Source organism: Tachypleus tridentatus, chromosome 4 (genome assembly GCF_004210375.1).
Source record: "Tachypleus tridentatus isolate NWPU-2018 chromosome 4, ASM421037v1, whole genome shotgun sequence".
NCBI lineage: Eukaryota > Metazoa > Arthropoda > Merostomata > Xiphosura > Limulidae > Tachypleus > Tachypleus tridentatus.
The window spans coordinates 82,794,111-82,808,819 of NC_134828.1; the positions used below are offsets into that span (position 1 = coordinate 82,794,111).

The 14,709-nt window shown below is 33.3% G+C and overlaps 1 protein-coding gene across 2 annotated transcripts in view; it reads left to right on the forward strand.

The window, feature by feature from the left end:
* The window catches only part of LOC143249572 (metal cation symporter ZIP8-like), a 31,383-nt gene extending 16,939 nt beyond the window's left edge, over window positions 1-14,444 (forward strand). Inside the window, exons 2-8 of one of the 2 annotated variants that reach the window (XM_076499672.1) lie at window positions 1,861-2,017; window positions 2,368-2,537; window positions 2,864-2,989; window positions 3,520-3,726; window positions 5,731-5,926; window positions 6,759-6,946; window positions 10,582-14,444. In XM_076499672.1, coding sequence (XP_076355787.1) covers window positions 1,861-2,017; window positions 2,368-2,537; window positions 2,864-2,989; window positions 3,520-3,726; window positions 5,731-5,926; window positions 6,759-6,946; window positions 10,582-10,743 — 1,206 coding nt within the window. In that variant the 3' untranslated portion in view covers window positions 10,744-14,444. Of the gene's footprint in view, window positions 1-1,860; window positions 2,018-2,367; window positions 2,538-2,863; window positions 2,990-3,519; window positions 3,727-5,730; window positions 5,927-6,745; window positions 6,947-10,581 lie in introns of those variants that run through there. The other variant, XM_076499673.1, reaches the window with a different exon arrangement.
* The last annotated feature ends 265 nt before the right edge of the window (window positions 14,445-14,709 follow it).

The following is a 14,709-nucleotide window of genomic DNA, read 5'->3' on the forward strand; positions in this document are numbered from 1 at the left end:
CGCGCAAAGCTACGCTAGCCGTCCCTAATTTAGTAGTATAAGACTAGAGGGAAAGCAGCTAGTCATCACCACCAACTCCTGAGTTTCTCCTTTACTGACCAATAGTCGGACTGACCGTCATATTACAACACTCCCACGACTGAAAGGGCGAGCATGTTTGGATTGACGGGGATTCGAACCCGTGACCCTCTAATGACGAGTTGAGCGCCTAAACCACCTGGCCATGTCGGGCCAGTGTTTTGTGTATTAAAGGTGAGATATTTCATATACTTTTCACTTTCTGGGTCAAAATCTTATCCACCAGGAAGCTTACAACATATGGCTGCATAATTTATATAATACACATTTTCTAACTCACTGTCTCATCCATCAGTACACTTGCAGTAAAAATCTGCATTTATTATATAATCTTCATTTTCTAACTCAACGTTTTATTAATCAGGATAGTTATTCGCAGTAAACATTTTTATATTTTTTATAATCATCTTTCTAACTTAATATCGTATTCTTCACGATAATTACATTACATACTGATATGTTTTATACAATCCTCTCTTTTTAACTCAAATTCTTAGTCGTCAGGCCTCCCGCTAGTACAGCGGTATGTCTCCGGATTTACAACGCTAAAATCAGGGGTTCGATTCCCCTCGGTGGGCTGAGCAGCCAGCCTTATGTGGCTTTGCTATAAGAAAAACACACACACTTATTCGTCAGAATATTTACTCGCATTAAATATCAATATTTTTTAAAAATATAATTCGCACCTTCTAACGCAGTCTTTTCTCTTTGGAAGTAGATAGGGTATACAGCTTTACTGACCGCATGACGCACATTACTTATCTTGTATTCTTGTATGTTAATTGGTGAAAATCAATACAGTTTGTTTTGTACAACCCTAATATTTCATCATTTTCATCTAAGTGAGCGTGTTTTCTTATAGGAAAGCCACATCAGACTGTCTGGTGTGTTCATCGAGGGGAATCGAACCCCTGATCTTAGCGTTGTAAGACTCATCTGAGTGAATCCATAAAAGCGGACCGGAAGGGCTAGGTGGTAAGCAGTCTGAAGATTTTAGGCTTGAATCCCCGTCACACTCAATATGCTCGCCCTTTCAGCCGTAAGAGCGTTATAATATGACGGTTAATCCCACTTTTCGTTGGTAAAAGAGTAGCCCAAGAGTTTGCGCTGGTAAATTTGGGACGGCTAGCACAGGCAACCCTCGTGTAACTTCGCGCGAAATTCAAAACAAACCGCAATCTATAAAGTGATAATTTTAAAGAATAACGTGTTAAAATACACCTTTGATTTACTGTTTGCAGTTGTTTTTGGATAGAAGTATAACAACGTTTAATTGCCTCTATAATAAAAAAAATCCATAATCTTTTTATATCTTGGAACCCAAGGTTTCACAAATTAAAACATACTTTTTAAATTATATTTTACGAGTAAATTACTTAGTTTATCTGAGCTTCAAAAAGTATAAATTGAACCTAAATAATTAATACTCCGAGCTTCAAAGCAATAAATGTGTAGACTGATTTATCGATATATGTTTTATAAACCGGTAACTTGAGTGCTCCAGATGGTTAATGAAGATCTTAGTTTCAGAAAGTGTCAAAGTTATTGAGGTTTCTTATACTGTAAGTAATTTTATTTATTTATTTTTGTCATACGTGGTTTATTAGTATCATAATTGCGTTTAAAGCAGTAGTAAGTATACATTGTAATAGAAATAGCAACGTTCAATTTGTTAATCCGTGGTAATTTTTCCATGGTGTTAATTTTAATTGTCGTTCGACCTGTTAGCTATTTTACATAAAATATTACCCTTTAGTTGATGTTACAGCATTATTTCCACAGTGCATCAGCGCAACAGAACTCTTCAAAATGGTGCCCAACTCCACACAGTCCATGAGCGAGGCCATAATTCAGTTGTGTCCAGTCCTCCTTTTGCAGCAACGAACTAAAGAATGTGAGGTTCAAAATGTCAAGTCTTCCCGACCTTCGACTGCAGCTAGTAAGTCAGAAAATTCATTTGATTTTTAGGATTCCATTCAGAGTATGAAAATGTCGTTCACATTTCTCCATATTTAAGAGCCATCATTAGTTTATGTTTGTGTATTAAATTTCCGAAACGACCAGAAGGTTAATGTTTCATTTTAAATATATATTTAAATGCGATAGGTGGTATTTTTTCATTAGTTTGGAAACATTATTTATTTCTGAAACAAAAGTTTACAAACTTTAGTATTTATGTCGTCACTGTTACAAATTTATACCAGCTTATAAACTTTATTCTTTATGTTTCCATAATTACTGTTGGTTATCGATTTACACATCTTGTTTCTTTTGTTATTCGCATTGCAGTTTGGGGCTTTGGAATCCTTTTCGTTACCCTCATTAGTTGCTGTGCGCTCGGAGGGGTGATCCTTCTGCCTCTAATGAACAAACACGTATACCATAAGTTTATCACACTGTTTGAAGGGTTAGCAGTGGGAAGTTTAGTAAGCAGCGCCGTCTTTCATCTCATTCCGCAGGTAATGTTTAATGTTTTATTGTGGAGTATATTAGTTTCATATTTCCTCTCTCAGATATAAATTATCTATTTTTCTTTACCAATATCTATCTGACTCCAGTAGATGAGATAAGGTTTCACCAAGTAATGGTTAACAACGTTATTATGAGTTTATGAAAAAAGAACAGTGTGTTTTAATAAATGCTTAAACTCCTTTATCAAATTATCAGTCTTCAATACATAAGTGAACAAAGTTACATAAGGGACGTTTTTGTCAGTTAACGGACAAGATATTTAGTATTGTATTAAGTTAATGAGATTTTAATGTCGTTTGTATCTGTTATTTAGTCCTTCGGAATTCTTAAAAACGATCCGCACCATTCCTACCTGTGGAGAGCCTTGATCATTTTCTGTGGAATTTATGTTTTTTTTCTTACTGAAAGATTCATGAAGTTCATCAACAAAGCCAAAACAGTAAGAAACAGTAATCTAACTTATCTGAAACGGTAGAATATATATATATATGTATAACATGTAATATAGAAATGGGAAGTTTAGTAAGTGACGCCCTCTTTCATCTTATTCCGTAGATGATATTTAACATTTTACTATGGAATATTTTATTTTCTTGTTTCACTTCTTTGAAACATATTATTTAGTTTTCGTTAGAAATATTTATTTGATTATATATTACGTAATATATAGTATGTATACATGTACAAAGACATATAACTGACTGCCCTTTATTCAATTCATTCTAATATATTCTATCATTTAATTTATCTGAAAATAATTCGATTAAATGTTTTAAAGTGTTCACGGGAAATTAAAAAAAAGGTTAATGAAATGAAAATATGTTTATTTATTGTAAATGCTGAGCCACAATAATTTAATGTGGTTTTATTACTGACTAGTACATTACTTTGAACAAAATAACATTGAAGTAAATAATGATAATTTATGATGATTTTTAATTTGTAATTATATAAAATCTTGCTTTAAAGAAACGCAAACTGAAGATCTCATCGACTCTTGGGATGGAATCTAATATAAGTACATCAGTGATGACGTCAGACAGTGTTACAACTTTCGCTGGTGATACAACGACGGTTGCGGTCTCTGACATCAATATCAACTCTGTGAAGGCTGAAAACGCCAAAGTTGTTATTAAAGAAAAAAACAATGGAATTTTGGAAAATCAAAACATATTGGTAAGTTTTGGTGGTTATTGAGACATTCTAAGTTATTTTTCATGCTAAAATGATTCGTTCTTATGTTAATTTCTGTTAAATAATGGATCAATTTCGTCTTTCTCTCGCACCAGTTTGTTGGTTTATGTTACTAGATGACAACACCTCTGGATGATTTCTTTAATCTCAGTTTTATTACAACAAAAAAGGATTGCTATGGCAACATTAGTTAGTATTTATACGTTTGTCACTAGATTGCAGCGCTGGTGAAATATTGGCTTTACAAACTTATTAATTGTTTTGTGAAAGTTCTGCTGGTGTACTAACTATACTCAAACATTTTTGTAACTGATTTAGAATCTTGCGGTTATAAGATATACATTTTTTGTTAATCATCTATCGTGATATTTTAGTGTTTTTATACCTTATGTTTTATGCACTTCTATTTGTAACTTTAATTTAAATGTTATTCCTTCTTATCTTACTTCAGTTCAAAGCTCTTTTGTGCGATATTAGAATTCATTACTTAACGGAATGGTTCAGTAAAATCCTTTTGTGTTACTATGATAAAAAACTCACTCTAAAAGATTCAGCAAAGTTTAGCAACTAAAAAGTATGTCGTTGATTTTTACTTAACGATAGGATCCTGTACAGTTTCATGGAAATATATATCTGGTGAATGGTTTGCATTCGAAATAAAGTACGGTTACGATTTCACGTTATGAAATATGAACATATTTCTTTCTTTTTAACACTTCTCACTTAGTCAGCATTTACTAACTAGTATAAAAGCCCGTCAGAAGTAACGGAAAATCAAAGTCTACCAAATCTGAACCATGCAATATGCATTTGCAAATCTGTTATCCGTAAACTGGCATTAAAAATAAATAAGAGACTCCTAGCTTCAGGAAACCAAAGCTTATCATGAGAAATATCTCCTTTTACCTAATGAGTATAAACATGATACATGTTGATACCTTTGGATAATAGATTAAGACATTCGGTGACCATGTGATTACATACACACCTGTTCTTTTTCTGAGGAAAATTGTCTTCTTCCCTTCTTATAATTCATATTTTCAGTCTGTTTTAACAAAGGCTTTTTCTTAGCAATTCCCAAGCATAGATTTGCACTAATCTGCGACTTATTTTTCACAGGAGTCTTCCCGACTTTCTTATTCGGATCCTACTTAACATGACGTCATAATTATGTGGATGATGTTGTGTCACACACATAACGCTATGCGTGATCTGGTCTCGTGAGCTCTCTCCTTGACAGGCTTTTATATCGCAGAAAAAGTGCCAACATTTAGGAGCTACTTACCTATGTTAGTGGCTAAATTCAACTAAAATGGGAATTGGAAATCAAAAGAGGAAGTATTATGGGAGCAAAAGTGAAAATGGACTCTTGTGACTCACGAAGTTTGGAGAAATAGGGCGTGACTGACTGATTGACAGATCAGAACTTGGCTTTCTTTTATATATATATTGATATGTTACAAGTTTCTGTTTTGCAGTAAGGCAATTTTTTAAAACAATATTTTAGCGTTAGAGCTTTTTCTAATTTTAAATTCATCTAATAAGTCGTGATTTTGACTATCATCACCATGATAATCAAATTTGTCACCTTTACCGATTTGTGACTTTTTTTAAGATCATCATCACCACAGAGAGATTTTCATTACTAACGTTGCTGTATAATGCCTGTTTGAATCTCACTTATTACTGTCGTGTACAATTATTCACATGTGTTATAAGAGTTTTTGCATTAACTTCCCAAATGCCACATAAAAAAAACATAATTATTTTTTTAATTATCTTCACCATTTTAAGTTTTACATTCCTTATATATTTATTTTGCGTGTTTTAATTTTATTAGGATTATTCATATAGCTTCTGGCTTCAAGTGCTTCATACGTGTTCTAATCCACTCAGATTACCATATCCAGATTCCATACGTATAATTACCGTGATAAGCAAATTTATGGTCCTTATAAATATATATAATTTCAAGCAAATTTTCAGGATCGTCACCACGATCATCATATCCAGACTGAGGAGGGTAGAGTTATCGGAACCATAGCCTGGATGATCATTTTTGGGGATGGATTACATAACTTTATAGACGGACTTTCTATTGGAGCAGCTTTCACTGACAGTGTCCTTTCAGGCATTAGTATATCTGTAGCAGTATTCTGCGAAGAGCTGCCCCATGAACTAGGTGAGAATACGTCCTGGTGAATAACATTATCAATTATAACGTGTTATCAGAATTTGTTAAACATTTGGCGAACAAATTAATAAGACTGGATTTTCCCTTTTCTACCAGCTTTAAAACCTCTGTTTACTCCTTGTTGGTAGAAATGTTCATACTGATGAAGGAGAAAAGTTCGTGCGCCTTTTGGTTATTATTTGCAAGTAATATGCTAAACCAAGTATTTGTAGATATATTCATTACCTTTACTTTAAAGGAATATAAGAGTTTATTAAATATTATAAGCAAGTTTGTTTTATTACCTGATAAATCACCCAAATGAAAATAGCACAGTCAACAAATCAGTGAAAGTTCTAATTCAGATATTCAAAATAAGACTCCACTACAAGGATGTTAAAGAAATAATAGACGCTCTCTTCTTTTCATAAAACTGGTGATCGACTCCTATTTAATGAACCTCAATCGCGTTTTAAAGCGAAATGAGTTTCGTATCGAATATAAGGCAAAACGTTTTGCAGATTTTTAAATGTGTTCTCCATAACGTTTCTGTACAACACACTGCATATTGTAAAGAGTATTTATTTTTTCAGGAGATTTTGCACATATACCGATTACGTCATTACGTTAACTTTGTGTAGATTTTATCAAAATCCGTGCTTTTAAAGAATTAGACCATTCTAATGAGACTATAAGTTCACTGAATTTTGCATAAATTTCAACATACTATCTTTAGACGTTCGTGTTAAATCTCAGAACAAAACGTGTTTTTTTTTTTCAAAACATTTAGCAAACTTCTGAATGTTTGAATGTTATTTTCATATTAAGATTTATTTCAAAGGAGATTTTGCCATTCTTCTGAGTGCGGGAATGACTATGCGTCAGGCTGTGTTTTATAATTTTCTCTCCGCGTGCACCTGTTATCTCGGACTTCTCTTTGGAATTCTCTTGGGTGATTTCACGGAAGGAACACCTCACATCTTTGCTCTTGCTGGAGGAATGTTTTTATATATCTCTTTAGTAGACATGGTAAGTGAGTTTGGTACAATACTTCAAGTTGCTATTATTATGGTAGTTGAATGGAGCAATGATGTTACGTATATATACCTCCCCCCACTAGTACAGCGGTAAGTCTACGGATTTACAACGCTAAAATCAGGGCTTCGATTCCCCTCAGTGGGCACAGCAGATAGCCCGATGTGGCTTTGCTATAAGAAACACACACACACGTTACGTATATTATAAAGTGGCTTGAGACCATAAGTCTGTTTCTTTGTCTATTTCATGTCTAATGCACATGATTGAATTACGCTACGCTGGCTCAAAGTGTTTTTTTTTTAGCTTTACTTATAACGTTGGTAATAGCAATTACCATTTTGCAACACCACAAACGAGCTAACAATACACTAGTAGCCATATTCTATGATTGCGAGCACTCTCTGTGAGTTACTATGTAATAACCTTCTATCATATAAAGTGGAACGATGACCACACCCACTTTGAGGTTGCACCACGTCACAAACCACCAAATGATGTAATGTTATCTAGTCCATTAGTTCTTTATTTCCTCACTTTTGGCGCTCCCATTCCTAATTTTTAATTTGTTCACTCAAAATTTTATACGTGTATTGTTAGTACACTATACTCTTCAAAACAAGAAACGCAAAAGGGATATTTTTTTATTTTAAAGAGAAATATATGTAATAACGTTACAAGCTCAGAGTATGTGATGTTACCCGTGTTAAGGCACTGATTGTCAGACCAAAATGACAATAAAAGTTGTGCACTTTGAAAACGGAGGAAAACATCGGATTTTTCGCCAAAACGCATTCGTGTCCAATAAATTTGTTTGAGAGATCTGCATGTTCTGCAAGTGCAACATGTGCAAAATCCCTATAAAAGTGACGGGTTCTCGGTTTCCATAGCTCAGTGTTAAGCCACCGACACGCAATACAGTTACGCCAAGACTGACTGAAGCAGAACGCAACAACGCCATTGGTCTCTTGGAAGCAGGCGAATCTCGATCAGATGTTGCCAGAGCTGTGAATGTTCACACAAGCACCATCAGAATGCTTTGGAATCGTCACCAACAACAAGGATCAACTCGTAACCGTCCACAATCTGGCAGACCTCGTGTGATCACGCCTGCACAAGATCGCTACATCCGGTTACGTCACCTTCGGGATAGGACCACCACTGCGACGTCTACTGCCTCAACCATACCAGGGCTGCGTAGGATTTCCGATCAGACCGTACGCAACCGTTTACGAGATTCTTAGGCCCCATGTGCAACCCATCATGGTGAACGTTAATGATGCTTTTCAACATGACAACGCCCGTCCTCACACAGCCCGACTCATCACTGTCTTCTTGAGACACCACAACATCAACGTTCTTCCCTGGCCCACAAGATCACCAGATTTAAACCCCATCGAACATCTTTGGGACGAGTTGGACCGACGTCTGAGACGGCAACAACCTCAACCGCAGACTCTACCTCAGCTTGCAGCAGCTTTGCAGGCTGAGTGGACAGCCATTCCACAGGATGTGATTCGTCATCTCATCGCTTCCATGGGCAGGAGATGCCAAGCAGTTATTGATGCTCACGGGGAGCATACTCGTTATTGACGTTTAGTGACGTTAAACTTCAACTAGTGAGCGAGGACTTCGCCTTTGCAGACTTTGGATGTTTAGCAGTGAATGTGCAAAGTTTCACACATGCCATACAGAACTACCCGGAATAAACTTGTTAACAATTTGTCTCAAATTTTGCCTTTTGCGTTTCTTTTTTTGAAGAGTATATTTGATTAACCGTTGTTTTTATATGTTCAGTATAAAACTACTGGGAGAAGTGGATATTATCATGACTAGAAGGAAGGCAGCTGGTCATCACCACCCAACGCCAACTCTTGGGCTACTCTTTTACCAACGAATAGTGGGATTGGCCGTTACATTATAACGCGCCCAGGGTTGAAAGGGCGAGCATGTTTAGTGTGACCGGGATTCGAACCCGCAACCCTCGGATTACTAGTCGAATGCCTTAACCAGGTGGTATCAGTTTCACTAAGATGACGGTGATTCTTTTCGTAACTATAGCCTTTTGGATGAGGATGTTATTTGCCCAAACGTTTTGGTGTTCAAATTTTCTCGCTTAGGTGAAGATAATTTAAGACTTACCCTTTCTAAATGTTTTTCCGTTTAGTCTCACATTATTCAACAGTCTTGTTATGTCAGTATCCTTGGCGGGAAAGAGCAGTGCCAATTTCCTCCATCCATAAGTTTATTTGTAGCGGAATTACATTATCAGATGATAGGAAGTTCTCTCTGAGTTAAAAAAAAAAGGTTACATAAGTCGCCCGTGGCTTCACAGCCTTAACCTATCCCAATCGTTCTTATAAGTTTTTTTTTTGTTTGCTTTGGAATTTCGCACAAAGCTACTCGAGGGCTATCTGTGCTAGCCGTCCCTAATTTAGCAGTGTAAGACTATAGGGAAGTCAGCTAGTTATCACCACCCACCGCCAACTCTTGGGCTACTCTTTTACCAACGAATAGTGGGATTGACCGTCACATTATAACGCGCCCACGGCTGAAAGGGAGAGCATGTTTGGTGCGACTGGGATTTGAACCCGCGACGCTCGGATTATGAGTCGAACGCCTTAACCCACCTGACCATGTCGGACATTATAAGAAGATGTAATTAAATATCTGTATATGTAATTTAGTAAAAAAAAATTCAGTTTTATTGGTAGTTATGAAATAAGTGAACGTAATATAAAGGTAAAAAGCTTCTATTTCTCTCTTAAATATATGTATAATTATATACATTTGTGTTTATGTATGTATCTATAGAATATTAATACTCAACAGTTTAAGTAAAATCAAAAGAAAGAACTGTGTTAAAAAATGTAAATCCAAACTCTGACTGATGATAATTTGTAATAAACGAAAACAAGCCCAAACAAAAATAAAAATGTTGCAACAGTCAAAAGGATCCCCAAGATACGGACTATAATGTGGGTATCTTTTTTATTAGTGCAGTATTTTTTATTTTTGTTATTACAAAATAAATGTATGCATATTATAACCATAACATTTTCAAGCCATAAACCAAAATAAATTAACATGAAATAAAATATGCTGCACATTTTAAAAAAAGAACCCTATGAAGCGTATTTTATTTCATGGTAATGTATTTTGGTTTATGACTTATTTGGGACTTGCTGTTTTTAACGCAGTCCTTCCTCATGATTTTGTTTATTCATTTAGCTTCATTTGAATGTAATTATTTAATTTCATTATATATATATTTATACACACACACACACATATACATATATACACCTACATAAATTGACAAATCGAATTTTACTTTCTGTGGATATTATATTTTATATCACATTTCATGTACCAAATTGTGTTTTCTTCTTTTAAGTTTTAGAATAATTAAAGATTACTCTGAAAATAGGCAGGAAATAATAGTTTGTAAGCACCCTCTTTAATTTATTATTAACTATTATTCAAGGAGGCTTTTCATTTTTAATAAATGTTTTTCACATACTAACCTTTCCACCACAGTGACGAACGAAGACAAAAATAATAAATGCTTTACCAACAACCACATTGAATCCAAAATATTTGTATTTTAATTTATTTCTATTTTTCAGATAGGTGAACTGAACGAGGCTTTGGAGAATGTCGAAAAAGAGGGCGTAAAAGCGTCTTTGAAAGTTTTTCTTCTACAGAACATTGGAATTCTAATAGGAGTCGTCGCTTTGTTTGTCATGGCATTGTATAGTGAAAAAATAAGTTTCGATAACGCTGAATAATCCAAGTGTCAAGTGATACTAGAAATTTTCGGACTAAGTTTCCATGAAAAATATAAAAGGATAATCTATATTTAATTACTGAAGTCAAAAAATTTTATCAGCAAAAATTAAAATATTCTGAGAACATGGGTGTCAAAATTACTTGAATTCATTCTATTTGTCTTCCTTTGTTCTTATATTAAATATCCAGATCTATTTATCGTCTTGATTCCATTCTTAGTATGGTAATCGTATTGACTATTGTACAAGTAACTTACAGTTCTTCACATAGAATAGATAATTTGAAGTTTCTATTCCATTTATATTGTAGTCTTGTTTATGTATTTTTAAGGAGAGTAAATAGCTAAACAAACACAGAATTTTTTATGTTTATGTTTAAACTTAACTAGGTATACAAGAGGGTCAAATGTTTATTGAATGTTTATAAGAGTAACTGTTTATGCTAATGAAGAAATAGTAGGTAATTGTCTCTGAAACCTTCCATTTTTAAAAGACAACGGTATGTTTCTTCTCTGTTGACGAAAATAAACAGATATATTATTGTTATTGTTTTAGCACAAATCTGCACAATGAGATATTTACAATCTGTCCTTCGTGGGAAATCGAACTTAAGATTGTAAGTCCATAAATTTACTGCTGACCCAGAGGGAACAAATGGATAGTAACTCATAGACTAATCATTAATTCTAATAGACGTGAAAAGATAAAATGTTTTTATAGTGTTGACGAGAATGAAGGAACATGTAACTTAGAGACAATTGTCTATAAAATCTGAGTTGTCTGACATGATGAAAAAGGTTTGCGTATTATTGAGAAGAGCTGATGACTACAGAAATGGTAGGAAGAAAGCTGGTTTTTACTGACTTTTTCATCACGATAGAGAATTTTCATTGATTTTGAAAGTAAAATATTCATACAATTATACTTAGTCGGTATGGTAATCTGTTGTCATGTGGTTGTTTATATCTGTGCCGTTCAAAAACTTAGAACCATACAAATATACAACTTTAATATTACTTGTTGCAACTTTTTGTAACAAATTACAAACTAATTTTTTCTTTTGTTTTTGACGTAGAGTGAAATAGAAAACAACAACTAACAGCACGTTTTTCTTTGTTTGATATTTCAAAAAAAAAAGTATAAACTTATATTAACTTAGTTAATTATAAAAACATGTTAGTTGGCTATATTTTATGACCTAAGTAACTCATGCATGGTCATATATTATTTTTTGATGTAGTTTATAACGTTTGTTGTTTGATTACTCTTTAAGAAATATGCTGTCGGTTTAATTATTATTTAGCGGCGATATCAAATAAGATAATGTTAATACTATTTTCTTGTCTTACGGTAGGTGAAAGAATGAACAAATTGATGCCACGGATTCCCGATCTTTCTCTTCCTTCCATATTCCAGTCACAATCATCCCTCTACACCCGCTTTTTTTGCCTTCTCTGTGACTACTTTCTATCTTCCACCCCCGTAATTTTGTTACAGTGTATTGTCCTTATGTTATGAACTACGTTTCAATTATCTATTTTTTTTATCTTGACCTTTGCAAAAAAACAAACAAAAAACACTTGACTTCATGTCGCTGATGTTTTTAGTCCCCATACTGGAACTCATCCGAAATTTTAAAGATATTTTACCAGATTTCTTATATAACAAAAACATTTTAAAATATGCAAGTATTACATGACGTGATAAAAAATGCAGCCCAAACGATGTTAAATTTGATTTTGTGATCTGGATACTAATTGTGATTTTAGAAAGTTTGTGTGGAGTAAATAATTAATAAATATTTAAATTATCTGAATAACATTTTTGTGTTGTTTAAAATTTATAACGTAGGTAACATAACTTGTAATTTTGTACACAAATCTTTTTATACTTTAAACTAATTTTCTTTTATTTATTTATAAGCTTTCGGCCCTCTTACGGGAGCTTTTACCAGGCATCAATGTACTGCTTGCTGACACTTCGCAAATGCAATAAAGTATTTTAACGTAGAGAAACGTCTGTGTATAACTCTGCATAATAACATTTTTTACTGATTCAATATTCAGGGCATTGTGTTAAGATATTATGATATTCCTTCGACTGGTAAAAAAATTGATATAGCTCGAAAATATAACACACATTCGGTCATGTTGTGAGTGTAATTACTTGACACGTGTTTGTGTGTGTGTGTTTTCTTCTAGCAAAGCCACTTTGGGCTATCTGCTGTGTCCACCGAGGGGAATCGAACCACTAATTTTATCGTTGTAAGTCCGTATACTTACCGCTGGCTCAGCGTGGAACATTACTTAAGATGAATTAATGTTTTACCTTTGTTTAGCGTCGTTTTTATATTACTAGTACTATGTGAATTAATGAAGGTTTTGATTGTCTATATAACATGCAATATTGTTCAATGTAGTTTATTGTTATTTCATTTTCCTTTGTATCATTTAATTTTTATTTTTGTACATTTAAACTTTATATATATACCTTAATTCACAGTGTCTTACACGTTAGTAAGTTTTGGTGAAGATGTATTATATTTGCTTACAGTTTATTTTTTATTGTTTGACATATTGCTTTGGAGTTATGTTAGCTAACTGGATATGGTAATCTGAAAGGATTAGAACACGTATGAAGGACTTGAAGCCAGAAGCTATATGAATAATCCTGGTGAAGTTAAAACACAGAAAATAAATATGTGAGGAACGTGGAACTTAAAGTGGTGAAATAATTAAAAAATAATTATGTTTTTTTAACGTGGCGTTCAACCTCTCTCCTTTGAAGAATTCCGCTTTGTTGATCAATTAGGACTTTAGATACCTAAAACTGTCGATAAAAAATTCTCCATAATAATACTGTTAAAGATGTTCGATTTTTGTGTGAAGACGTTGTAACATTATGAACGTTTGGCAATAATACAGTTGTAATTTATTTCGGCGTTTATATCTGGAAGTATTTTTTGTTAAAATAAAATAGTTTCATAAAAGCCAATCAATTAACTTTTTACAAGGTTTTATTAAACTTATGATTTTTTTAAAATATTTATTTCGTACCGAAGTTGAAACAATAAAAATAATTAATTCCACCTTTAAAATAATTAGTACATTAATATAGGTTTTGTTTCACTAGCGCTAGTAAAGACACGTTACATTAATTTTGCTTCTAAAATACTTTATTAGTTTAATTTGAATTGTATGTATCTAATAATATGCCAGAATAATTTGAGGAAATAGTAAAGGCACTGAAGCAAATTATCATTCAAATGTTAGACAGGAAGTTAAATCTTGTACTATTTCAGTTTCTATTTATCCGAGAATTCAGTTTACCTAGACCCATGTTACCAAAGAAACACGTTTATTGAACGTTAAATATATAATTACATACATAGTTAGTTACGAGTTAGTACAGAAATACCTTTTATAAATGATTAAAAACTTAGAGAAAGTTTTAAATATTTTAATAATCTATTTATATTACAACTTGCTTTAAAAACAGAGAACTATTAACTGTTCTTGGTGACGTCAAGGAAGGCAGGTCTATATCTATTATAGTTGTAGTTAGCAGTGATTCATGCCTTTGAACATTTCAATATGCTTTCAATAGTAATTGTGTTTAAATGGATGATGTTACTTGAAGCACCTAGTATATCACTGAATAAATATTACTGTACAAATAAAACTGAGCATTTTTATCTTTTATACCACTATCTTTTATTACTACTACCTATGAGACTAATACAGTAATACTGTGGTATGCAGAAATACCGTGCATTTTCTACTTTATTATTTTAAAGTAGGAATTTTAAGAAAAAATGTTTGTTTGTAATTAAGCACAAAGATACCTGCACACTCACCACAATTTCCGAAAACCGGTTTCTACCGTTGTAAGTAAACAGATAAACCGTTATGCCACTAGATGACAAGAAAAAAACAAAAAACGACATAACTCTGATTCAGTGTAGTT